Source organism: Varanus komodoensis, unplaced genomic scaffold (genome assembly GCF_004798865.1).
Source record: "Varanus komodoensis strain SLA01 unplaced genomic scaffold, ASM479886v1 scaffold6_4, whole genome shotgun sequence".
In the NCBI taxonomy this organism is placed as follows: domain Eukaryota; kingdom Metazoa; phylum Chordata; class Lepidosauria; order Squamata; family Varanidae; genus Varanus; species Varanus komodoensis.
Genome location: NW_025336347.1, coordinates 18,316,446 through 18,342,780, shown reverse-complemented (window position 1 = coordinate 18,342,780; position 26,335 = coordinate 18,316,446). Strand labels below are relative to the sequence as shown.

At 49.1% G+C, this 26,335-nt stretch overlaps 1 protein-coding gene across 1 annotated transcript; it reads left to right on the top strand.

Moving 5' to 3' along the window:
* Positions 1-645: 645 nt before the first annotated feature.
* QARS1 (glutaminyl-tRNA synthetase 1) lies at positions 646-25,957 on the top strand. The gene is made up of 24 exons (XM_044452017.1): positions 646-776; positions 3,075-3,222; positions 4,591-4,700; positions 5,475-5,550; positions 6,652-6,716; positions 8,562-8,615; positions 10,721-10,781; positions 12,239-12,310; positions 12,746-12,831; positions 13,584-13,670; positions 13,893-13,992; positions 14,747-14,825; positions 15,011-15,119; positions 16,009-16,139; positions 16,613-16,705; positions 18,919-19,056; positions 19,166-19,253; positions 20,197-20,343; positions 20,453-20,557; positions 21,889-21,981; positions 24,008-24,135; positions 24,811-24,877; positions 25,277-25,402; positions 25,725-25,957. Exons 1-24 carry the CDS (start codon positions 654-656, stop codon positions 25,773-25,775), a joined length of 2,337 nt encoding a protein of 778 aa, XP_044307952.1. The 5' UTR covers positions 646-653; the 3' UTR covers positions 25,776-25,957.
* Positions 25,958-26,335: the final 378 nt, after the last annotated feature.

Below are 26,335 nucleotides of genomic sequence, written 5' to 3'. Positions count from 1 at the left end.
TCAGACTAGTTACATTTATTCTGGCATAAGTTTTCAAGGCTGCTTTCTGATGAATGAGGTGAAGCAGATAAGTTGAATGAACTGACCATTCCTATGAAGCAACCAATTTCCACGAACGCTTTTGCAGGAATAAAATCTTTATTGCTTAAGGTACCACAGGATTCTTTGTTTCTGGTGCTACCCCTCTGACAATTACATGGCAAGCAACACATGTGGACATTTTTAGCTGCAATCCGATACCAACTCAGTGGAAGTTATTTCTGAATAGACCTGTATAGGATTGCGCTGGAAATAGTGCAAAATAGCTAAACAAACACTAGGGGGCGGGCGTCTTCCACTATTTCTGCTCAAACCGTTTCCTTATTCAACCGCATAAATTTTGAAAATGACTCGTGCGAGTGATGCAACCAGAAGCAACCCAGAATCCCGCCCAATTTCAATTTAGTCTTTTCTGATCTGTTGCAGAACCCGGGAACGTAGGTTTCACGATGGTTGTTCTCATTGGCTACGCGAAAAATGGTAACCTCTGATTGGTGTTTACTTTTTCGCAGGGTCTACCCGCCCCATGGTGATTGGACGGATCAGACTGAGAAGTCAGTGCCCTTCCGTGGGCGGAAGTAGGAGCGATCATTCCGGCAGTAGCGAGCAGCAGCATGGCGGCTGATGAAGCGGACGTGTTGGGTCTGTTCGTGGGCATCGGGCTGAGCGAGAGCAAGGCTCGCGAGACCCTTCGGAACGAGGCGCTCACCGCATTGCTCCGCGAGGCCGTCAAGCAGGTCACCGCCATCACCTTGCGCTCTCATAACGATTAGTAATCTCCCCTCTTGGAGCCTGCCACGCTCCTTGCCCCTGCCATGTTCCTGCGTCCTTCAGAAGTACCTGAGTAGCTGCGATCCAACAGATGTAGCTTTCCCCATTATTGCATTTTCAGACCAGAAAGGCTATGGGGCTCGACTTGCTCTTTCTTCTGCAGCTGTTTTTAACAGTATCATCCCCTTCCCACTGTTCCATCTATTTGAATATTAGTGGCACGCTTCTGTATAATTATCTGTTTTGTCTTTTCGTATGTTCAGTGGGTGTTACAGAAACGTACAGTGGCATTTAATGTGTTGTGAGATCAAATTTGACAAAATCCTCAAAGTGAATCTGTCAGTCTTTGGCAGGGTTAATTGACCTGGGGACGGAAATTAGATTTGGTCATAAGAAAGGATAACTATTTGGTCTCTCCCTTTCTGATCTTTGATTTAAAACATGATAGATGTTTTCATTTTAGAGTAATTTCCCTCTTCCCCAGTTCAAAATTGCTATACATTTTTGTTCCTCATGTTCTGTTCCTAGTTACATCACAGTTGTAGTCCTTTCCATATGTCCCTGTGAGTAAGCCACATTTAATACAGTGAGAGCTGTTTCTTAATAATATACACAGGATCAGTCTGTCAGACTGTATTCTGTACTGGTCATTTTGGTAAAGGGGCCAATCAGAAATCTGTTTCTCACTTGTTTTCATCTGATGCAGACTGTACTTAATTTAGAAATGAGGGTTGCTTTTGCTTTGACAATTTCCAGCTAGAAAATTCTAACATTAATAGCAAAACATTAGTGTCAATGGCTAGTACTTTTGCTCAGTTAGATAAGGAATTGCTTTTTGAACCAGAATTTCCTGATAATGGCAATAACAAACTGGTGTGATTTCTACCAGTGATTTTTCTCAAAGCAACTCAAATCTTTTCAAATCTCAGATCTGAAATCTTTTCTAAGCTAACTAATCTGGTGATTGATTTGGGGTGAACACAGATTCCTTTTGTAGCACTGCCTCTGTCCCATATCCACTGTGATGTTGTGATCAGGGTGTTAGACTGGGACTTGGGAGATTTAAGTTCTAGTCCCCACTCAGCCAAGAAGCTCAGAGGTTGCCTTTGGTCATTTATGGACTCTCAGTGTAAGCTACCCCTCAGGGTTGTGAGGATAAAATAGAGATGAAGAGAGCTTTGTGAGCTGGCTTGGGTTTCTTGCAAGATGTAGAAAAGCAGGATATAAATGTAATATCAAAAGTAGTTGTAGGCATTCAAATTCCTGAGAGTTTTGCTTGTAGCAACATGGGGGAAGAGAGGTGAGAGGAATAAGGGGTGTGTATGAGCAAATGTAGTTGCATGCACTTAAGCTTAATTTAAACTAGGGAGTGCTGACCGAGGAGCAGGTGTGTGTCAGAGTTGATTAAGATCAGTTCTTCCAGGTTTCAACACTGTTGTCATAAAAATAAGGCTATTGGAAAAATTTCCAACGTATCTGTGCAGATCATTGCTTTCTGAACAATATCAGCCCTTTTCTTCTGCTTTGGAATTCCCTTCCTTCATGTCCTGGAGAACCTGAAGGTTGTACTGGAGCAGAGAGAATAAACCGAGAACAAGGAACTGCAGAAGTGGGGCATTGGTTTTCCATTCACTTTCTGTTTTGCTTGGGCAGAATGAAGTTATTGGTTGGGTGGCTGAAGTCGTTGGATTTGAGGGGGTGGGGATTATCACAGACCTATTTCTGTTTTTGTTAGAGAAGCAGATTGTTTAAATTATAGTTCTTAACAGTCACAAGATTACTCTCTTCTGCAGAAACATATGAAAGTTGCTTCAGTGGGGTTTAAATAGCCCCTGGTCTACTGAGGCTAGCATGGTGCATCAGCAAGCAGCAAATCACATGCTGCACTCTTGTTTAAGCATAAGTGTAGGAACAGTGACTGTTGCATGAAGTTGCCTATGCTATTCCTGAGGTGCCAACTTCTGAAACTTGTACAGTTCTGAAATGCTGACATGTAAGTTGGGAAGGGGCAGAAGAGAGACAGATCTGGCTGGGCTTTTTCTGCAGCTAAGGTAGTCTCTCCCAACAGGATGCTCTCTAGATACTTTGGACTTGCAGCTCCACACGGCCTGGGAGTTGTTATCTGGAGTGATTGTGCTAAGGTAGCTTATCCTGTCATCTAAGAGGAAAGCAGGGAAGGGTCTTATTCTTCTTGGCATCCTTGGATCAAGGTGTTAGTCCGAACTGGAGTCCAACTTTGCCCTTGTGTTCTCTTCACTTTTTAGGCTCAAGGGATCCTTGGTTCAGCTATTGACAAAACAGTTGGCACTCTGCTATATAATGTGGCTTCCCGGCTTAAGGACCCAAAGCATCTCAGCTTCCTTGTGGAGTACATTGCTACCAAGAAGATTGCTACAGATCTCCAGCTCAATGGTACGTGCTTGGGGTTTCTGCCGACTGTTGCTACGTTGCTCCTTGCTCTCCAGCTTTTCACCTGGGTGATCCAGCCTCATACCATTTATTTATTTGAAGCATTTTTATGCCGCCCCCATCACAGAAAGCCTCGGGGTGGCTTACAAAGAGGATAAACAAACATAGGATAGACATTAAAAATTCAGAGCATCTCGGCAACAGTTTAAAACCAATAAATAAAAACTAGGTGCCCAACCAGGCACTGGGGCAGCTGCCCCCAACCTGGCTTACCTCTAGATGTTTTGGATCACATCTTTTGTCACCCGTGGCCATGAGTCATGCTAGTTGGGGGTAATGGAAGTTGTAGTTCAAAATATCTGGTGGGTCCCAGGTTGAGGAAGTCTGCGAGAGGGGTACTTCCAGAAACAGCTTGCTTCTCTAAATCTAATCTTGCTTTTCTTCTTTCCATGGTTTCAAGTTGCCCTTTAGTTGTGTGGAGAGGCAACCACTTGCAGGCTCTCTGCCTTGGGCCTTGCTGGGGAGTTTGCATATAGTACTTGGGGCCCACCAAAGCAGGCAAAAGAAGTATCATGGTAGTGGAAGCTCCTTTTGTTGAGATGGAAGCATAACGGGACAGTTTTTCCAAGGCCCCCAGAAAGAAGTGAGGCCAGTACAGACCTGAGTATGTATTCAAGGTAGCAAGTTGTGGGGTGAAGAAGGATCCTGTCCCTGTGAAAGTTCTGGCTGGGATGTAGTGCTGGAAAGACCACTGGCCTACCACATTTAGGCCCCATGTGGGATTGGGAGGCATCACTCCAGAATACTAGATTCTGTGGCTTTCCATAGACTCCTGGAAGGCAAATGTAAGAAAACTCAAGACTGTCTTTCCTAGCTCTTTAAAGGGATGCTCTCTGCTTGGAGCTTAATCCACAGCCGCAGGATTTGCGTAAAGCTGCATGGAACCAAGCACTGCCCTTCAGGGCTCCCCAGTGTTGGAGGCATCTGAAATTGGTTCAGTGAAGGAGCCCATATGTCACAAGAATGTGAGCCAAGAGTGTGTCCTGAGGGAAGGCAAGACCCTGCCAAAGTTGCCCATAGAAAATATATTTTTTTCTGAGCTCAGCTTGCATATTTGACAATGGGGAGTATAAAGCAAAAACTCTGCCACCACTTGTTCCCAAGAGCACTTGTTTTGCAGGACCAGATGTGCTCCTTTACCTCCAATGTCCCTGCATTTATTTGTTTGTTTGTGTGTGTGTTTTATTTATATCTCAGATTGTGAGAATTGCAGTCCGATAGACCTGGAGGGTGCCTGGTTGGCAAGACTGCTCTAACCACTGCAACACACCGGCTCTCTTCCTAATCCACCTTTACTCTTTCTGTTTGCAGCTGCTCTGGATTACATTAAAAGCCACCCTGGGGACCCCATTGATGTGGCAGACTTTGACAAAGAATGTGGTGTTGGTGTGATGGTAACCCCAGAACAGATTGAAGAAGCGGTGAGTGTGAACTCCTAGAAGAGCCCAGAAGTGGCACATGCTTGTTTGCACACTTGTCAGCTGAGCTACCTATGTCTCTGTGTGCTTTTAAAAAAAACCAAGACAGGATTAGTCACAGCAATCGAGCTTTCTTATAAGGCAGAGGGGTAGGCAACCCGGGGTTCTCCAGATGATTTGGATTAGCTCCTCCATCAGCCCTAGCCAGCATGACTGATGACCAGAAATTACAGAGGCTGCAGGCCAAAATATTTGGAGCAGATCAGGTTGTTTTAATTCCTGTTAGAGCAGCGTCTGCCAAGCCCCTCTTTTAATGTATCGCTGAGCTGAAATGTTACATTACCTCATCCGTTGTCTTATGGCTAAGGTACAAGCAATGACATAACAACGCAGTAGGTCTTTTATAAATGTAAATTATAGCCATAATATATATTAACTGTTAACCTTGATTGTAAAAGGGCTTAACTTTTATACAATACCACTATTTTAACAAGTTACCCATAAGTGGTAGTGTTTTCTCCATGTTTCTATTTCCTGAACAGTCTTCACTGTACCATTTTGTCAAATGCATTTTAAATGGAGGGAAATTTATAACTAGTTATGCAGCAGTTGAGGCCTGGCAAGGAGGAGCTACTGCTATTTGGAAAAAGGCAAAATCAAAAAGTCTGCTATATTTATAGATCTCTCACTGGTATATCTCCGGACTGAGGCCTTGTGATCTTCAACTTTAAATTCCACTTCACCCTGTTTTAAACTAGGACTTCTTTCTGTCTCTAGGTAGAAGGTGCTCTCAACAAGCACAAAGCCCAGCTCCTTTCAGAGCGTTATCACTTCAACATGGGGCTTTTGATGGGTAAGTTCTAGGGCTAGAGATGTTTTAGGGAAGGGAAGCCAGAAATGCATACCACAATGGGATGTCTCCTTGTTGCTGGTATTGCTGTATTCATCATGGACCTTGGCCTTGGGCACCATTTCAGGATCTGCTCTTTCTTGCAAAATTTACCAGCCACATTTACCAAATTTACATGTTGGACTTCCTGTGAAGATAAAACGATCTCTGCTGGACCGGGCCCAGAGTCCAGCTGATCCCGCATTGTCTTTCACACATTGGCCGCCAGACGCTGAGGGAATTCCACAAGCAGGATAAGAAGGCAATCGCTCCCTCTTGCTCATGTTCCCCAGCAACTTTTAGTGGGGTCGTGCCTCTGCTACTGGCAGTTGCATAAACTTTATGTGACTGCTAGTAAAAAGCCATCATGCCCTGAAAACATCCTTCTGAAGACAATGAGGGTATGATCCCGTTCAGGTTGTAGGCTCTATTTCTGCCTAACCTTGCATAGGACCGCACCTTAAGCAATAGCTATTGCTACATCTTACGGCAGTGAATCCCATACCTAAAGTATGCACAGTGTGAAGAAGTGTATTCTTTTGTGGGGAAGCCCTGAGCCGGGGAAGAATTGTTGGTGCGTCCTTTTGCTTATGTCCCTTGGGTGCAAAAGCCTTCCTTTCCTAAAGTAGCACGGAGCTGATGCCCATCTTCCATGCACTCTTGGATGCAGGGGGCTCTCATGCCAAAGGCATTGACTCGTAGAGTGTTGGTTATTCAGTGCACTCACTTGCATTGCCATCTGAGCCAGGGTGCCAAGTTTGTACCTAAATCAGGAGCCAAGTATTTTGCCATGGTTCAGACCCAGGGAGAATTTTTCAACTTGTTCCCATCAACCTGTACTTTTTCAACAGGTGTTAGGCATGCTGGAATCCAACAGCAGCTAGCGCTGCACGAATGATTGTTTTGATTTGTTTTGTAACACATCTTTCTGTCAAGAAACTGGCCCTCAAGATGACTTACAGTCATGTACCTACTAAAAGAGGATTCCAGAGGATCAGCCTGACATAGCTGATGAAGATTGCCTTGGCAGCCATTACTGTGTGCTTTTCCTTTTTTCTTTTGCAGGGGAGGCACGGAGCAAGTTAAAATGGGCAGATGGCAAAATCATTAAAAATGAAGTGGACTTGCAGGTATGGCAGGGGCCTGCCCATCTGGACCTGGTTGGGGAAGGCGGGTGGAATTTGGCTGGATCATTGCGGCAGAATTAAAATAGGAAACTGCCTTCAGACCAAGTCCATCACGCTCGGTGTTATTTTCTTTGAGTGGTAGGGGCCATCCAGGGTCTTGGGCAAGGATGGGCTCTTTCCCATCATCTGCTCACTCACCCTCACTGGAAATGCCGGGGACCAAACTTGGGAGTGTGTGTGTCCTGTCACTGAGCTATGAATTGTCTGTTGCAAGCTAGAGAGTCTGCCTTCTAAAGGCAAGCTACACATTCTGTACCCCAAAGAGGAAGTGTGATGTCATGACGAAGACTGTCAGCTCATGCCTGGAGAGACCTACCTTCAAATTCTCACTCTTTGGACCAGTGACATTCTCTCCATGTAACCAAAGTCACAAGGTTTCCTTAACTATTACGACAATATGGCAGTGGAACCAATCAACCACTGGAGGCATTCAAGAGTCAGCTGGACTGCCACTGGTCAGAGATGCTTTAACTTGGAGTCCTATACTGAGCAGGGGGTTGGATTCAGTGGCCTTGTGGGCCTCTTCCAATGCTACTATCTTACCAATCTGTGGTTGTTGCAAAGATGGAGTGGGGAAAGCCACCCATAGTATCCTTGTAGGAGGAGTAGGGTTAAACTGTTATTACATCAGTGAATAAATTCAGTACCATTAGGGGTGTGTCTGTACCTAAAAAGAAAATCCTACACTGATAGCATTATGTGACTTGTGCTTGAGTTAAATAATACGTACATTTTCATGTACATGTTTTTCCTATTTTCTGGTATTCATAGGAAGGGGTAAGAGGCTAAAACCCTCTTCTCTGACCACTGCAAATCCTTTTAAGTTGACCACCACCTTTATTTTATTTTATTTATTTTATTTTTTTGGTTTATATCCTGCCTTTTTCCTACAAAGGGCTCAAGGCAGCTTACATCTCCTCCTCCATCTTATCCCCACAACAACCACCCTGTGAGGTAGGTTGGGCTGAGAGTCTGTGACTGGCCCAAAGTCACCCAGTTGGCTCCATGGCTGAGCGGGGACTAGAACCCAGATTGTCCGAGTCCCAGTCCCAGGCTCTTAACCACTATGCCACACTGGCTCTCAAGGAAGCACCTTCAGCTTCTGAAATCTTCACCAGTGCTGCCCATATCTTTTCAACCCTTTTTTTTTTTGCTAGAAACATGAATGGATGGATGGATGGATGGAAGGGAGGGAGGGAGGGAGGGAGGGAGGGAGGAAGGAATCTTGGATTTCCTATGATGCTGAATCCTACACCAAGTGCCTTTCAGCACACCTGCTTGGTACCAGTGCTGAATGCACAGAGGCCTGCCCCTGGGCCAGTGCTGAACCAGGGCTTCCTCTTCTGGTGTGGATGCCACGGAAAAGCAGCAGTCACAGCATCGGCCTGCACCCTGTGGCCCTGCAGATGCACTGAGCGATTTCCAAAACTGTGTGTTTTGGGAACGTAAGCAGCTACCTTATACTGAGTCCACCTGTAGGTCCATCTCACCCAGCACTGCTGTTACTGTGTGGCAGCAACGGCCCTCCAGGGCGTCAGGCTGTAGTCTTTCCCTCCTGAACCTGGGCCATCTCGCCTACCAAGCAGGTGCTCAACTTCTGAGCTTTGGCCCCTCCCTTTCTCTCCCCCTTTGTCCTCATGGCGTAGGCAAGAGTGCTTGCGGCTTGAGGTGGGGAGGAGAGCTGCGGCCATTGGCTGAAGGAGCTGCTGTGGAGAGTCAGACCAAACCCAGCACCTCTGTCCAGCTCCTTCCCCCTGTGCTCACACAATCTCCCTTCTTCGCCTGCAGGTGCTCCACTTACTGGGCCCGAAGACAGAAGCTGATCTGGAAAAGAAACCTAAGGTAGCACCGTTGGCGTCTTTCCCTTTCTCCTCTGAGTGCACTGGTGGCTACCTTATGTGCATGCCATGTTGGGGGGGGCCCAAGGGGGCCATCCTAAATCAGCAGCCCCACAGCAGTTGCTCTGAAAGAGGCACAGCTGGGTCTAGGGGAGATGAGACTCTCTCCTGCACTGGCCCCTCAGCTGCCTCAGTGCGTGGGGCGGGAGCACATGTGCTTGAGCAGGGGATGGGGGTGATGGCAGACTTTCCCCCATCCCCTGCATTGGCTGGCAGTCCTCAGGGGCCGTGGGGCTCCTCTCCCCAGCCCTGCCCCGGGACCCTGCAGCATAATAGAACACACAGGCCACAAACTGCTTTGCAGCCCAAGGTCCAGATGGGCCCATCCCTGGAATGGAATGCGGAAGGCACAGTGGGGGGGGGGGGGTCCAGGCCGGGGGGGGGGGAGCACTGCCTGATGCGGGTGGAGCTACACCTGGCATTGCCTCCCCACATTCACTCACACCCCACATTCACTCACAGTTCGCAGCCCCACCTCCTCAGCAGATTCATGCAAATCATCTGAGAAGGGCAGATGATTTCCCCTTCCGGTGCCGAAAAGGGGAAGGGACTTTTCTCCAAACTGCTGCAGGTGGAAGATAAGCCCTTTCCTCTTTCTTGCAGGGGTGGGGGAAGAAGCATGGCAAGCCGAGGGGGGCGTCCTGGGGGCTGGAAGCTCTCCATGCTTGCTGTGTTGCCTCTTTGGCCTTTTTGTCCATCTGTCTCTGTTTCTGGAATAAAACAGTATACTAAGTAAAGTCAAGTCTCATTATATTTAGCCATAGGCCATTACACAATTTGCAAAAGGCATAGTGAAAAATTAGGGAAATTTGTGGTATAGCAAGTCAGGACTTCCACTGTTTAACTTAAACCTGAGGCACAAAGGATTGTAACTAGGCTTTGGGATCTGGTTTTCTGGGACAAAGGTTGGAAACGTGCACCTTAAATTGTTGTAGTAAATTGCTGTAGCCAACTAGTCTTTTCACTTCTCTTCAATCCATCTGCTCTCCTCTTTTGCTGTGCATGTATGCGTGTGTATGTAAATATTTTTCTCATTTAAAAAAACATTAATGCATAATTATTTGTAAAATAACAATTACCTCACGAACAAAAGTACTTCTAAATATTAAAAAGCTTCCAAAATGACTTTCTCATGCACTCTATATTATAAAAGAGGAAAAAGTTCCAATTTACATTCTTAATGTTGTTTTCGTTTCCTGAAATTACTCCCTGTGTTTCTAAAGTTCAGGTTTGCCAGTGCTGCTAGTTTTGTAACCAAAACAGCGGTACCTGTGCAGTCACAGGCTTGTGGGAGCTACAAGTTTTACAAAAGTACAAAAATGTACTGCGGGGGGTGGGGGCGGGCAAGCTTAACGAAGGAACTCCTAAAATGCCCCGATACAGAGCGAGCATGTTCAGCGGCTGCAAAAGGCAAACTGACTCTTGCAGGGTAGGAACAAAGCTACACGGAAGAGGACTAGGGCGGTGCATCATAGGGGTCACAGGTAGCTGACTGGAACAGTGAGTAGGCGCATCCCACCCTGCGCCACTCTGTCGCCTGTCGCCGGTCCCGCTGCTTCGCATTCTGCTGCTGCTTTCTTTTACAGTTCATACGTGCTGATCCTAGGCTGGCCAGAAGGGGTCAGCAGAGGGTGCTTGGAATGCTGCCCAGGGCAGCATAGACTCGTTATGGGGAAAAAGAGAAAATTCGAAAATCGGCAGAGTGCATGTGTAAAGTTGCTGAGTAGTATCGTGTACAAGGAGAGCTTGTATCCATGGGGACTGGAGGGAATTTCTGCAGGATCCACTCTTGGGGGCTTCCCACGCTTGAGAGTCCTGGGAGAAAAGCAGCAAGGGGTTCTCTGGGGCTGCAGTAAAGGGGGGGCCCATTCACTGCACCTGGGCCACTGCCTGTGGGGCCCAGGGCAAAAGAAGGATGCCTGTGATGCCCACAGAGCTGCAGGCTGAGCACAGAGAGAAGTTCTGCGTAACTTTTGAAATGGGAGATCCTGTGGAAAGGTGCCACACTCTCTCACTGGGACCTGTGGCTGCTCCTTATTTTCTCTTCAGGGCGCAAAGTCTCGTGTGGCAGAGCCAGAGAAGAAAGGGAAGGCAGCTGTGGTGGAAAATGGTAAGGACTTTCCTGACAGTCTCCCTTGCTTGCTCCATTTATTATGATGATTTATTATATCAGTATTCTACTTCCCTCTTGCAAGGAACCCAAGGTGGTTTACATAATCCTCCTCCCCTTCATTTTATCCACACAACAGCCCTGTGAGGTAAATTACACTGAGAACCAGCAGCTGGCCCAAAGTCACTCGGTGAGCTTTGCGGCCAAGTGGGGACTCGAACCCGGGTCTCCTGAGTTCCAGTCCAGCATTCTAGCCCCTGTGCTACACTGGCTGCCTTTAGAGCACATGCAGCTCTGTAGCCACTCTGGAGTCTCCCTTGCCTTCCTGGGCCACACGCAGTTCTGTTGCCCCACCAGCACCCACCTGCCCTCTTGGTGGAGGACACTTGGCGCTAGTGGGGTGGATTGGTTGGCACCTCTCTCTCTCTCCCCCCTCCCAGTTTTTCTCCTCACCTTTTTGTTTATTCATTTTTTCCTGACTTGGGAAATTCCTCTTACGTGCTGCAACCACCAATTCCTAAACTGCGACTGAGATCTGAAGTGCCCTCGTGAAGACTGGGGGCCAGTGTGTAGTTAACTGTGGCAACAGTCCGAGGCTGCATGTAACTGCAGGCAGGCAAAGGCAGGCAAAGATGGGCGGCTTATTTTCTCTCTTGTCACTGTGTTGCTTTTATGGCTCTCTTCCTTCCGTGGCAGAGAGGACCTCGGAGGGGGAATGCAGAGGATTCTTGAGGATTCTTGAGGAATTCTTGAGCTCTAGGGGGGAGCGTTGGGCTGCAGCTTCCACAGTCCCTGAACCGAGTGGGGATTATAAGGCGTAGTCCCAACACACTTGGCGGGTACCAGGTTGGGAGAGGCAGGCTCAGGCAGCGCTGGCTGGAAGAGACCAAGGGTCTGTCTTGGGATCAGGTAGCTTCTTGTTTGGGCACTGAGCAGTCCCTCCTGCATCAGCAGCTTGTGACTTTAGGCCTCGCCTGTCATCCAGGCCATAGCTTGCTTGTAGCTTGTAAGCAGCTGGAAGGGTTTAAGCTGTGAGATTCTGTTGGAAGCCTCACTTTTGGTCCGGGTAGTCTCTTCATTCTGAGTGTTGGCATTCTGTTCTGCATTATAATTGTCATGGATCATCATGGAAGAAATAGTAACAGTAATTGGGTTTGTTCAATAATTGTTTGTTAGTGGTAGGAGTAGATGCTTTTATTATTACTATTCTATCATCACCATCACGCCAATACATTTGTTAATATCAATAATAATACATAGCATGTTATTAACATAGATCAGCAAACAAAAAAGGCAGGCCCCCGTCTTCAAGAGCTTACAGGCTAAAGTTCAGCAGAGGTAGCAGGGGAAGCCAGTAAGCTCAGATGTTGCAGGGAGGGGGATGCTCTGCCAGGTCCACTTCTTGCTTCTCTGGCTTCCCTCCCGCGGGAGTCCTGAGCCAGGCGGTCTCTCCACAGGAGCTGTGTTCCAAGAGACAAAGCCCCTTCTGGAGCAGCTGAGAGGCGAAGCACTCCGATTCCATAAGCCAGGTAAGCTTCCCCCAAGAGGTGGCTCTCCGGGTGGGGGAGCGGGAGAAGCACAGTTCACTGCTCTTCCCTGCCTTTTGCCTGAATTGCCTGTCTCAGTCTGTTGGTGCTGGTGCTAAGCTTCTCTGTAGGTGAAGCTCTGCCTCTGTAGCCAACAGGTGACACCCCAGCAGTGCAACCCAACTCCAGAATGGGGAGCAGCCAGGGTGAGAGAAAGGGGTTGGTGAAGTCGCTATTTCTTTGCCAAGCCTCACAGATTGAGCCACAAGCAGTGAAGATTGACAGTGAATGAAGCATGCTGATTGGACAGTTTTTAAAGTACAACAATTCTGTAATTCAGGTTTATTTTCTGGCTCAGAAATTGGGATTTTTACTGCAGAAGAATTCTGGGGTCACTCATCTCTGTCCTGTGTGCTGACATGCTCTTTGCCTCTCCAGGTGAGAACTACAAAACCGAAGGCTACGTTGTCACACCCAACACGATGAACCTCCTGAAGCAACACCTGGAAATCACAGGCGGGCAGGTGCTTTGAGGGCAGATCTTTTCCCGTCCTCTGAATTGGGAAGGCAGGGTTCAGGTACCCACTGGCCTGGGTCACCCGGGAGTCTCTTAAGCCCTGTGAAAGGAGGGTCAAGGCAGTCCAGTTCTGCCAGCAGAGTTAGCCGGCACAAACTTGGTTCCAAGCCAGTGTTCAAAATTTCTAGAGACAGAATGTTAATATCTAAAGCGAGGGGTACGATCCCTTTAGGGTTTGCAAGTGAAGCTTCATGGACAACGTATTTCTGTCTCTTTTCGCCTTGCATACGTGTGTGATGCCCAGAGTAAGGAAAGTGACACAGCCAAGGTGTCATGAGCTGGATTTTGCTCTTCACATGTTACACAGTGAAACGGTGGCATCAGCTTTCACAAGACGCAGTGATGGCCACCGCTTTGGATGGCTTTAAAAGGGGATTGGACAAATACGTGGAGAAGGAGGCTGTTGGAGGTCATTAGTCCTGGCCTCAGAGGCAGCCTTGCTGTGTGAGCCGGTTGCTGGGCGCACGGGGGGAAGGTTCTGCCAGACTCCTGTCCTGCCTGTGGGTTTCCTGTGGTTGGTCCCTGGGTGAACGGAATGCTGGGCTGGAGGGTGCGATCCAGCACAGCTGTGCTTACGCGTCGAACGCTTGAGAACCCCTGCCAAGCCTCTCGCGATGTGCCTCTGCATTGTATTTCAGATGTCTTTAAGTCAGGGGTAGGGAATCGTGGTGAACACGGTTGTAATGTCTTCTGCCCCAGGTGCGCACCCGATTCCCTCCTGAGCCCAACGGCATTCTGCACATTGGGCATGCCAAAGCCATCAATTTCAACTTTGGATTTGCCAAGGTAGGAGTCTCGGGCCTCTCCCCACGCTCTGTCTTGCTGATGTCCATGCTTGAACTGTGGGCTGGGGGTTCCTTGGAGGACTCCATAGCAGCAAGTCACATGTTGCCAGGGAACCATCTCCCCAGCTTTCCCTTGGCATGTGTGGGTGGGAGGGGAAGGAGGCTCCTTGTTGCACTGGAGGGTGGGGTGATCCTGCAGCTTTATTTCCCACCCCCACCCCAGGCAAACGATGGAGTTTGCTTCCTGCGCTATGATGACACCAATCCCGAAAAGGAGGAGGAGAAGTATTTTACGGGCATCCGTGACATTGTGGAATGGTTAGGTATGTGCTCGTGAGGCTTGGCGGGCTGAGATGGTGGATGGAGGGATGAGGAAGAAGGGCCCTGGTCTTCCTCAGTTCCCTGTTGGGCGAGTGTGTGGTGCATCGCTGAGAGCTGGTGTGGTGCGGTGGTGTTGGCCTGGGGACCAGGGTTCTGGCCCATGAAGCTCACTTGGGTGACTTTGGGCCAGTTGTGGACTCATGGCCTAACCCGCCTCACAGAGTTGTTGTTGTGAGGGGAAAGTGGAGCGGAGGAAGACGATGTGAGCCCTCTTTGTAAGCCAGTTGTTACCATCACCATGGCATGGAGTGAGAGTGCCGCAGGAGGGGAGATGGACAGCCCTTGTGTGTGCAGACGACTTCTTCACGAGGGCCCTTTGGGGATTTTTCCTAAGAGCTTGAGGTGGGGTTGAGGAGGCTGCTACTTGCTCCCCTCCCAAAAAATAGCCCCCCTCCCGAACCTCTCTTTCAAAAATTAAAAGAAAAAAAAATCTGAAGAGCCCTACATTCCAGCCTGCATTTGGTGCATTAAATTCATTCGCTGCAGCTGCTGTCCGTATGCTTATTTGTGATTATATGCTCATGTTTTCATAACAGTGTGAGCTGGCTTGTCAGAGCAGCATCTCTGCAGCGGCAGGTCAGGCATCTCTAAAACAAAATCGTGCCCTCGATGCGGCCTTGAGTGTGATCGTGGGGAGTGACCGAAGGATGGCACGAAAGGGCCCCCTTCTCATGATCAGGCCTTGCTTTCCCCCAGGATACACTCCTTTTGCAGTGACGCATGCCTCCGACTACTTTGACCAGTTGTACACCATGGCTGTGGATCTCATCCGGAGGTGAGGAGGGTGGAGATGCACTGAGGATCCTGGGGAAGGCGCCTGTCCCATTCCCTGTGTGCAAGTCCCCAGAGCGCCAACGGTCGGAGTCTTCCAGGGAAGGTTGCGGGGAGGAGGGTTGGCGGCATTGCACCACAGCTCGAGCCTGACTCTTGCTTGGTGGCTGATCTCTCTTCCCTCCTCAGAGGCCATGCTTACATTTGCCACCAGAAGGTGGATGAAATCAAAGGGCACAACCCGCCCATTTCCCCATGGAGGGACCGGCCAGTTGAAGAATCACTTCTGCTTTTTGAGGTACTACCATTTTGCGTCAGCCGTTTAAGGCAGCTGTTTCCGCAGAATGAAAACATAACAGCCCGCAGTTCTTCCTGGAACAGATCCAAGACTTCCAGCATTGCCCACTGCCGTTGTGGCTGCATGTCTCTGCGTGCCTGGAATTCAGCCTTCTCAGCTTCTTGGCTGCTTTAATTTCTTTTAAGATAACAAGATTCTAGCTCTCATGGTTACTTCTGCATTTATTACTCAAGACTCATACAGTGGAACGGGTGACCAGGGCATAATTTTGTACACTTTTCTTTTCCACTTTCATTTCTTGACCCTTGTCTTAATTTCTGTTCTTTACTTCTCCATCCATTTCCTTTTGACAGTTCCTGTCCCAAAGTACCATTTTCTTTGAAGTCAGTGATTGCACACTTGAGATTTTGCTGATGCAGCCATGGCACGCCTGCTGTGGTTGGTTGGGCTTTGTTGCACAGAATATTCGGGGCTGCCTTTCTTGCAAGCTGCAAAACCTTGGCCTGTGGGCCAAAAACCAGAGTCATGCCTCTTGTGCTGACTGTAACCCATTTCTCTAACTGCCAGTCATTAGATGATTTCCTGGATCCTGTGCAGTTTTTTCCCCAATCTAAAAGATTGAAAGTCTCCTAAATTCCCATCAGTAAGACCTTTAAGATAAATCGGGCTGGTAGTTTTTGTATTTTGGTTTAACACATTTGAATTTGCACCCACTCACCCCTGGAATGAGGCTCCAAGAGTTTCTTCCAGTGGAGTTCAGACCTTCGGCTGAAAGAGGTTCAAGACCTCTGCTGTACTTGCTCCTGTTGGAGAAGCAGTGGAGGCGGTGGCATCACCCCATAGCAAGCTTTTCCGGTTCATTGTTCCAGTGCCCCTTCTGTCTCTGCAGGACATGCGCAAAGGCAAGTTTGAGGAAGGGGAGGCCACGCTGCGCATGAAACTGGTGATGGAGGATGGCAAGATGGACCCTGTTGCTTATCGCATCAAATACACACCCCACCACCGCACGGGGGATAAATGGTACGTGGTGGCTGCCTGAAGGCATTCCAGCTGTGTTGGATGGGGTTGGGATTACACACGGAGGGGTGCCTTGTTGGACTGGAAGGAGGCAGAAACAGGGAGAGAGAAGGGGTTCCTTGCCCACGTTTTCTGTTGGGGTGGGTGTGCCACGTGCTGGGTCTTTGAGGTGGTGGCTTAGAAGTGTTCCTCAGGCTAGAATGGGTGGGGGTGTTGTCCCCTTGCAGCTGTCCTCCTCCGTGCTCCTCACGCGAATGGGCTGGGCGTCCAAGCCGCCTTAAAAGGAGGCAAGGGTGTGCGTCTGCGTGCAGCAGGCAGTGAGGTGGTGAGGAAGTCCGAGAGCGTTCTGGAGGGAGGGGGCCGCTTGTGGGGAATCCTGGAAAAGGGGACAGCAATAGGGAGGCAGCGGATGCTGGTAGGTTCAGGTCACTGATGGTTCTGGAGATTTGACCTCTTGGCTACCTCTGGCATTGCAGGTGTATCTACCCCACCTATGACTACACACACTGCCTCTGTGACTCCCTGGAGCACATCACTCACTCGCTCTGCACCAAAGAATTCCAAGCCAGGTGAGGGACCTTTGCTGTCCTATTGGGGCGGGGGCGGGGGGGAGAGAGTCCGGCTCCAGCCTGTTGGGGAATCCCTTATCCCAGGTTTGGGCAAGCTCTGGCCCTATTAATGATGCTCAACACCCAGCTCTCGTCAGCTCCAGCCAGTGGTTAGGGATGATGGAAGCTGTAGTCTACCAATTCATTCTATTTATTTATATCCCACCTATTTCCAGGGATTGGAACTTGGGCAGCTCACAATATTAACATTAAAAAATATACAAAAGAGAAAATGTCTGGAGAACCACAGGTTCTCTGGAGAACAATGGGCACCAATTTGGGAAGCTTCAGTTCCTTATGTAGGAACAAAATCTATTCTCGCACTCTGATTCCTTTTAAATGTAGGTGAAATGCCTTTTTTTATTTACACAAGCATTGGCTTCCTATTTGCTGGCTTTGGTGTTTATCAGTTAGATTCTGCTTCTTGCAATCTAATTGTTTTTGTGTAATAATATGACTTGCGTTGTTTTATTGGCACTTGTTTTATTCATGGCACAAGCCATTCTGTGTTCCTTTTGGACAAAAAGGAGGGCATATGGATTCAGAATCAATTTCAGGAACAGGCAGCATTCAAATGCTTTGGCCTAAAATTCCCATCATGCCTCACAATGACTCTTGGCAAGCTCTGATGGGAATTGAAGCTTACAGTATCTGGAGGGCGCCAAGTTGCCCATCCTTGTACTGTTGGATATGAAATCTGGTGTCCTTAGAATTCTGATTTTCCTCTCAAATGAAAGGCAGACCTCTAGTCCTCTTGGTTAAGAGAAAAGCAATTGAACAAGTCTCTGTCCATCCCACATTCATTTCTGCAGTCCTGCTCTTGGCCAAGTACCTTTTTTTCATCACTGAAGTATTTATTTGGTCTAGAAACCTTTCCACATTGATACATAGAACCGTAATTGTTGAGATATTTATTAAATGTTAAAACAATTTCATTATTAAAACAATAAAAAGGAGTTGTGAAATATGTTAGGTAAGAAGTTGAGTAAAACAACACAATAGAATATGAGTCCATGCTAAAAGAGTTAATAAATATATATATATATGTACAACATAAAAATGAATACATAGAATTTGTCTCCTAATAACGTTTGCTAACAGCCCTTAATTTGCAACCTCTTCTGAATAGCTTCAGGAAGATATTTTGCTGTTTGTTCTTTCACTTTTATTTATATCAGCAAACAGATGTGAAACATGAAACACATTGTCCTTCCAGGAAGCAAAATAAATAGCAAGATTTTAAAATAGGCCCTAATATTATTATAAAACTACATTCTAGTAAAACATGTTCAAGTATTTCAATCTGTCCTGACTGACAAAGACACAACCTTACAGCAAGTGGGGTGTTTTCAAAATGTCCTTGCATAACTACTGGTAGAAAATAAACATGAACAGCTGTGTATCCTTTCCCGTATTTAACTATAGATACAACATGGATGTAGTTTGCTGATACACAGTCCGATCTCAGCTTTAGCAGTGAATGTTCACAAGGCCAAACGGGGCTTTGGTTGGAACATAAGAAAAGCAGTGCTGGATCAGCCCCAAGGTCTCTCTAGTCCAGCACTGTGCACATGGTGGCAGCCAGTCGCCCACAGGACCCTTCAAGCAGGACAGGTGCAAGAACTTCTCCTGCTCAAGCAACCGGCGTCTGTGGGCATGCCAAGGAGGAAGCACATAGCCAGCAAGGCCACGAATGGCCTCCTCCCTCATGAATCTGTCCAATCCCTTTCAAAGCCATTCAGATGGGTGCCATCACCACTTCCTGTGGCAGCCAATTCCATAGCTTAGCTACATGCTGTGTGAAGAAGTCCTTCCTTTTATCTGTCCTGATGGCCCAGGTTCAAATGTTATGGAAGAGGGAGAAAAATGCCTCCCCCTCTACTTTCTCCACACCATGCATTGTTTTAAACACCTCCACCAGGTCTCCCCTTACTCGGCTTTTTTCTAAGCTGAACAGCCCCAGTTGTAGTCGCTCCTTATAGAGGAGCTGCCCTAGCCCCTTGGTCATTTTTGTCGCCCTTCTCTGTCGCTTGAAAACACATCGCTTGTGCAAGCCAAATAAACTCTGCAAAACTGAAGATGCTCAAATGCTGAGCACATGTCAGCCTGAGATGGTGCTCTGCTCTCCCCGTTGTGCGTGCTCTGAGAGACGCTGCTCTCCCCTCTCTTGGCAGACGCTCCTCCTACTTCTGGCTCTGCAATGCCCTGGACGTGTACTGCCCCGTGCAGTGGGAGTACGGGCGCCTCAATCTTCTGTATACGGTGGTCTCCAAACGGAAGATCATCCGCCTGGTTGAGACAGGAGCAGTCAGGTAGGAAGCTGGATGGGCTCTGTGGGGTGTGCGGGGAGCAGAACTGGGCACAGATGCTCCTGAGAAGGGCTCGGCCGCTTTCGGCTCACTGCTGACATTGCAATTTCAGGGACTGGGACGACCCTCGGCTCTTCACATTGACGGCTCTGCGGCGCCGAGGCTTTCCCCCAGAGGCAATCAACAACTTTTGCGCTCGGGTAAAGACCCCTCTGGCAGGGTTCAGGGCTGGTTCAGCTTGGGGGATGCCTGAATATGTTAGGACACCTTCTTGGTGGCAGAGGCAGGCCCTGTCCCTGGTTTGTGTGGACCGTGGCGCTTGAGCAGCGCTGTCGTGCCGGGGTATGGCATGAGCCACGGGATGCACCGGAAGGCGCGGGAGCGTTATTTCTGCCCTGCACAGAGTTTGGTGGCCCTAGAACATGAGGGCCCTTTGTGGCCAACTGAAGACGTCCACTGCAAGGGATCAGTTCTCTGTCCCTCCCTGGGCAGCTCCACCGGGAAGTAGAGAGAGAAGGGCGTCTTGGCCAAAAGTGTGTGTGGGGGGGGAGGGGTTGACTGCATTCACCGCTGACATGTTGCCCTAGACAAATCACCCCCAGGGCAGAGGTGAGGACATAGACCCTTCCAGATGTTGCTGGACCCCAACTTGCATCAAACCCAGCCAGCATGGTCAGGGATGATGGGAGATGAAGTCCAGTAAGAATTGGAGAGCCACAGGTGCCGTAAGGAATGTGATCCTTGACAGAAAAAAAAAACGGTTCTGTGCCTGAGCCTGGCCTGAAGAGCTCGTTGCAGGTACTAAGCCCCTGGGAAACCTCAGGTGTCTGCCCCAGTTGAGCAGGGACCAGGAACCTCCCCACAGAGCTAGGAAGGGCATAGGAAGTTCTGCTGGACCAGGCCAAGGGTCCTTCTAGGCCAGCATTCTGTTCTCACAGAGGCCAGCCAGTTGCCGTAATAGGAGATCTCCAGTCGGGACCTGGGTGCAACAGCCCCCTGCCACCCATGTGCCCCAGCAACTGGTGTCCAGAGGTCTCCTGCCTCTGACGGTGGAGGTATCCTGACCAGTAGCCTCATCCTCCATGAAATGCGGTTTCTTTCTGATGGCCCTGCAAAATTTGGCTGACCCCAAGTTCCCGACAGGTGGGCGTGACGGTGGCCCAGTGCACCATGGAGCCCCACATGCTGGAGGCCTGCGTGCGGGACGTGCTGAACGAGCAGGCACCGCGTGTCATGGCTGTGCTAGAGCCGCTGCGGGTGACAATCGCCAACTTTCCTGCATCGCAAAAAGTAAGCCCGTGACCTTTGGCGGGGGCTGGAAGACATGCTGCGGCTCCCCTGCCCCACCTCTTTGTTGGCAGGCGTAGAGTCCCCACAGATGCCTCTCTCTTCGTTTCAGACCATAGACGTCCTCGTCCCCAATTTCCCTGCAGATGAGACCAAAGGTGTCCACAAAGTCCCCTTCCAGCCCATTGTCTACATTGAGCAGAGCGACTTCCGGGAGGTGAGTCTGCGGGGGAAGGGATGATGGCAACACCTTGTGGGAGAGAAGAAAGCGGACATCCAGGTTTTCCGGGCCTGAAACTCGGGTTCCAGCAGGGAGCCACTGCAGAACTGTAGGCACTGTCTGTGATCATCAGTTGGGCAGGCCTCATCCAGCTCTAGGATTTTGAAGTGCTGGGCGTGTGACGTGCTCCTGCTTGCAGCCCCATTTGAACTTCTCTCTGCAACTGCGTGTAGCTTTCGTATTCTCTGGATGAGCACCATGCCTGCATTGCAGATCAAATCCCTTCCCTTTGCTGAAGTGTTGGCTTCTGCAGTTTGTACTCTATTTGGAGCTGACAGTGGCTCCCAGATCCTGGAAGTGCTCCCTGTGACCACATCTCTTGGCCTTGAACCAGGGCATCAGGATTATGCTGGCATCACAGAAGCTGAGCATCCTGGCTGAATGCAGGGAATCCCGAGCCACAGCAGGGCTGACCAGTGTTTGTGCAGCTCCTGCCTGAAATCCTCCAGCACGGGCACCAGGAACCCCCCACACGGCAGGAAGTTGGTTCCCTTGTCATACTTCTCCTTGAAGGAAAAAAAAGGCCTTATATTTTAAATGAGAGCTTTGCACTTACAATCCGTAAAGGAGCCTTTCCCAGATAGGCCTCTCTCCAGTTTTCCTGCACAAACTATGTATAATGAATTAAATACATTGCTATACCAAGCCATTAGTTGATACTCTTTGGGCAGTTGACAAAACTATGCAAGATTGTTAACTCCAGGTTCAACCTAGTGCCTTACAGATGTTTTGGATGATAGCTCCTATAAGCCCCAGTCAATATGGGGAACATTCAGGGATTATGGGAACTGTAGTCTGAAGCTTCTAAAGGGTATTGGGTTTCCCTCTACTCCTGCACTCTTTATTGCTCATCTGCCTCCCATTTTGGCTGTGCTTTGCTCATAAAACCTGAGTGACAATCCCCATTGGTCTGATCCAGTGGTTCCCAAAGTGGATGGTACCACCCCCCGGGGCAGTGGAAAGATCCAGGGGGTGGTGAGTGGTTGTTTTAAATTCTCAGTAAAGCAATGGACCTAATGCAGGAGGAAAGGTGTGGGAGCACTAGGCTAGTCTCCCAAGAAGAAGGGGTGGCCTCATGAAAAGTTTTTGGGACCAGTGATTTAAATAATGCTGCATGTGAGGTACAGATTTATCTCAGTACTGTCCAGTAAGTGTTATATGTACATCTGTAACTTAGTGGGTCTTTTTGCATGTCTGTGTACTAGTTGATTAAGTAGACCTATCCATCCATTTGGATTCCACTGATGTCGGTGTCTCTTCAATGCCAGGTACCAGAGAAAGGCTACAAGCGCCTGGCACCTGGGCAGCCCGTGGGTCTGAGGCACACTGGCTACGTCATTGCTGTCCAGAACATCGTTAAAGTGAGTGTGTCCTGCGAACAGCCTACACTGTCTGTTCTGTTTCCCTGTTTGTAGGCTGGGGCCTCAGACAGGGCTGGGCAACAGGTGGCTTTCCAGATGCATTGGCCTACAATTCCCGTCAGCCCTTGCCAGCATAGGCATGGTGTAAGATGATGGGAGCTGTGGGCTGAAGCATTGAGAAAGCCGCAGGTTGCTCACCCTGGCCTTGGTAAGAGCTCTGTTGAAAGCAAGTACCACTACGGTGCTCCGCTTCAGTCAGCCTCACGGCTTCTTCCAGCTACTACATTTGCAACTGAGTGAGGACAGTCCTAGAACCATTCCTTGTTCTGCTACGTCTTTCCTCCAGTTCTCCAGCCACTTGGTGGGAGGGCACAAAACTGTAGGCCTGAGCTGACTTATAAGTCAGTCCATGCTGCTGCTTTGACTGGGTCCTCTCTTGTACCTGACACATCACTGGGCACTGGGGCATCCTGGGGCAACTCCTCCCTGTGCTCCCCACCTCAGTCCTCGCACGGGTATCCTGGAGGACACTTTGGGAGCACTGAGGGATTGCCGGCAGCCCTCGCCCATGAACCTCGCCAGCTCTGTCAGTGCTGCCGCCAGCTTTGGCAGAGGCAGCTTGTTTGAGCCACCTCTGGGGGGGTCGGCGGCAGTGCTCTCCTGTGATACGGCTTCTGTCTGCAGGAGGAACAGGCTGCGGCCTCCGCAGACTGCCTCCACCTCCTGCCATCACCATCGAGCAGTGGTGACACCAGATAGGAAGGAACATCACCTCTGCTGGGATCAGCAGGAGCATGGATAGGATGAATGAGCCGCGTTCAGCTCGGCCTCTGCTCGAGGAGGCCAGTCAAAATGCAGCTCATTCCCGCGCAGCCTGGTGGTTGTGCTGCCGCTTGCTGGAGCAGGGTCGTGCCGGGGTTCTGCTTGCCGCTTTCTGGCACTGCGGTGGTGGTGATGGTGGAGAGGCGGGAGATGCTGAGCTGTGGTGGCAAGAAGCTTCTGACAGTTGTTCCCAAGTGCCGTTCGGGCACTTGGGGGCAGTTATCATCTATGCTCGCCCAGAGCCACTCGACCACAATGGCAAACCTTTTTTACTGTTCTTGCCAAGCAGCTTAGTAGCACTTTGGCCATCCGGGTTCAGACGACATGATAAGCCCAGGCTGTGGCTTTGTTGATGGTTTATAAGCCCATTGGCGAGAGGAGGGGAGAGGAGCATGTTGCAAAATGATAATCGCATGTTTTGTATTGTTTAGTACACTGATCAATCTGTTTCTTAGCTCCAGCTGCGCTGTAATTTTAATGCAGTTGTTCTTAAAGGGTTTCCCATTTATAACAGTATTTTAACCTTCCCCAACATGGTATTTTTCAGATGTATTGAACGACATCTCCCATAATCACTAGTGGCCATGTTGGTGAGGATAGTGCAAGTTGTAATCCAACACATTTGGAGAGCATCAGGTTGGGGAAAGCCAGAGTCTTTAATTTTGTGTTGGAAAGGGCCATGTCTCTTGAGCAGAACATGGGTGAACTGATAGTTTATGTGTACCAGGTCAATTCAGATTTAGTTTAGAGGTCTTCCTGCAGCTGTTAAGCAACCAGAGTCCTTTAACGATTCTAAGATTTCAAGAACAGACAAAATGCGTTGCCTGGGGATGGATGTGGATAGGGAAAAATAATTCTTAACATCTCTGAAACTGGCCTCATAGCTAGTTAGTAAACGAGAAGTGATTGCGAGGTACTTCTGGGGGCTTCAGATAAGGTTTTGTGGAGCTGGGGGTATGCAGTCGCTGGACAAGAGTGCCCACATTGGCAGCAGTGGATGTGGCACATTCATTCTGGAAAATGCTCCTGCTTTTCCTTTGTGTTGAGCAGAAGAAAGGCAGCTCACCCCACTGAACGAAAAAGACAGTGTTCCCTTACTACACAGGGATTCTGGGGGGAGAAAAGCGATTGTGTGCTTTAGATACACGAAGATGTCCAAGCAACTAGGAGGCCCCATGGAGCTGACTTCTGAATTGATGCCTAGGACACAGACGGACATGTACGAGAGCTGGTGGTCAGCTGCACAAAATCAGAGGCAGCAGAGAAGCCCAAAGCCTTTATCCACTGGGTGTCAGATCCCCTCGTGTGTGAGGTTCGACAGTATGAGCGGCTGTGAGTATTTGGGTATGGACTGCTGTGAGTGACCTCAAGCAGCAGGGAGACTAGTGGGGGAAGTCATGGCAAGTTGGACCCACCCTGCAAGTCGGTGGTTTGGGAAGATTCCTGTCTGTATGCAGCCCTTGCACAATACACTAAGTGGGATGATCAGCCACCATACACACCCGCCACTACACACCCATGTGCATCCCCATAGTGTAGCTGTTTATGGGAAGGCAGGTTGTGCTTCATTTGCTGGTCTTGGCTGGAGACCAAACTGATTACCTTCTGAAGGGTGTTTCTGTTCCTTCTTCCATATAAAACCTAACTGGGGACTGAATGCACAGCATTTATTTCGGTTGCCCTGCTGCAAAAGGGGATCTTCTCCCTGAGACAGTAGCCTTTTTACATCCTTCCTGCCAAGGTGGATGCTGAGAAGACTTCAGTGAACATGTGTTAGACCATTGTGAGGCTGGGCTTGCTTCAGCTGGTGAAGTGACTTGGTCTTGATGTCTCTGTGTGAGACCATGGTACACGTGACATCAAGCCAGGATGGACTCAGCTAGTTCATTAGAAGTTTAGAGAAGACTTCTGGGAGAGCCATATTTAGGAGATGCCATCATGTAGTAATCTCCATTCATCCATTCCAGGAACCCAGCACCCATCTATCTGTGATTTAAACCTTTGCAGGTTCCTGCACAAGAATCCTGAAGACTCCACAGAAGTACCAGGTGGCTTCCTGAGCGATATCAACCCTGTGAGTTTTAGGCCCAGCAGAGGCTTTCCATGCCTTGGACTGGGAGGGGCAGGAATATGGAGGCAGAGACTGACTGTCTTTGGAAAGGGTGTGTGGGTGGATGGGGGCATTGCATTTGGTCCAAGTCTTTCTAGTTGGGAGGGGAAGGTATTGTGAATCAGTCTGATCAGGATGACCTTGCATGCATCCATGTCCATGCTGATTCAGAGGTGTGTCTTTGCCACCCAAATACAGATGCAGACAGGTAGGAGGGTGTGTGCTGGGAGTTATGAGTGGGAGAAATGCCATTGCCTATTTTAATCTGTGCGAGTGAGGAACTTTCAACAAGCCCATCTGTGAGGAGAAGTACTACTGCTGTGTTTTAATTCATCCCCATCCTAAATTTCATTTCCATCCCAGAACTCACTCCATGTGATTGAGGAGGCTCTGGTGGACAGATCTGTGTGTGGGGCCAAGCCATTTGACAAGTTCCAGTTTGAGCGGCTTGGCTATTTCTCCGTAGATCCTGACAGCACAGATGCAAAGGTGAGTTGAGAAAACATGCAGGACCTAGAAGGGTATTTTCCTTTCTCACCCTGGTACCCTCCAGGTCCATTGGGCTTCAACACCTGTAATTCCCAGCCATCAAAGCCATTGACTGTGTGGGCTGAGAATAATGGGAACTGTAGTCCAGTGCATCTGGAAGGCATCAGTTTGGGGAAGGCTGCTTTAAGGTTTAGCAGCCTTCTCCAACCTAGTACCTTCTGTCTGTCTAGGTTAGAGGGGTGGGGGGTGCTGTAAAATGGGGTGGCAGAGAAGGAACTGGATGGCAAGGGGCACCTCTTAATGCCACTCACTTCTTCTGCAGCTTGTGTTCAATCGGACGGTGACCCTGAAGGAAGATCCTGGGAAGGTGTGACAAAGCACCAGTGTTGGTTTCTAGTTGCATGCTAACTTGCTCAGGAGTCACTTCTTCTTCCTCTGAGCGGCCGGGGTGGTGGTGGCCCACAGCGCCAGCACGGCTGTCTGCCCTAGTGCCGCAGTTGCCTTAACTTGCATCCTGGATACAGACCCATCGCTTCAATAAAAAGCCTCTGTGTATTTTCCTGCATTGCTGACGGAGGGGAGGGTAGTTGCGGGGAGGGGAGGGGAGGGGAGGGACACTGCTTTACGTGCAGACTCCTTCGGGGGGGGGGGGGGTTGCATCGTTCCAGCAACATATCTATGGACCAGAGGTCTGTATTAATGGCAGCAGAATGGGCAGCCTGCATCCCCCCACACAAACACCCCACTTTAATTTTGTAACTAGTTTTAATACTGCAAACAGCAGCTTGAAATAGTATTTATCACCCTTCTGGAATGGAACTAGGGGGCAGGATAGGACTCTTTCCCTCTAATCTTCCTCTTTATTTCCTTGCTTTATTTATTTATATATTGCCTTTCTAGGCAGTAAGTCCTCCATAGCAACTCACAAAATTA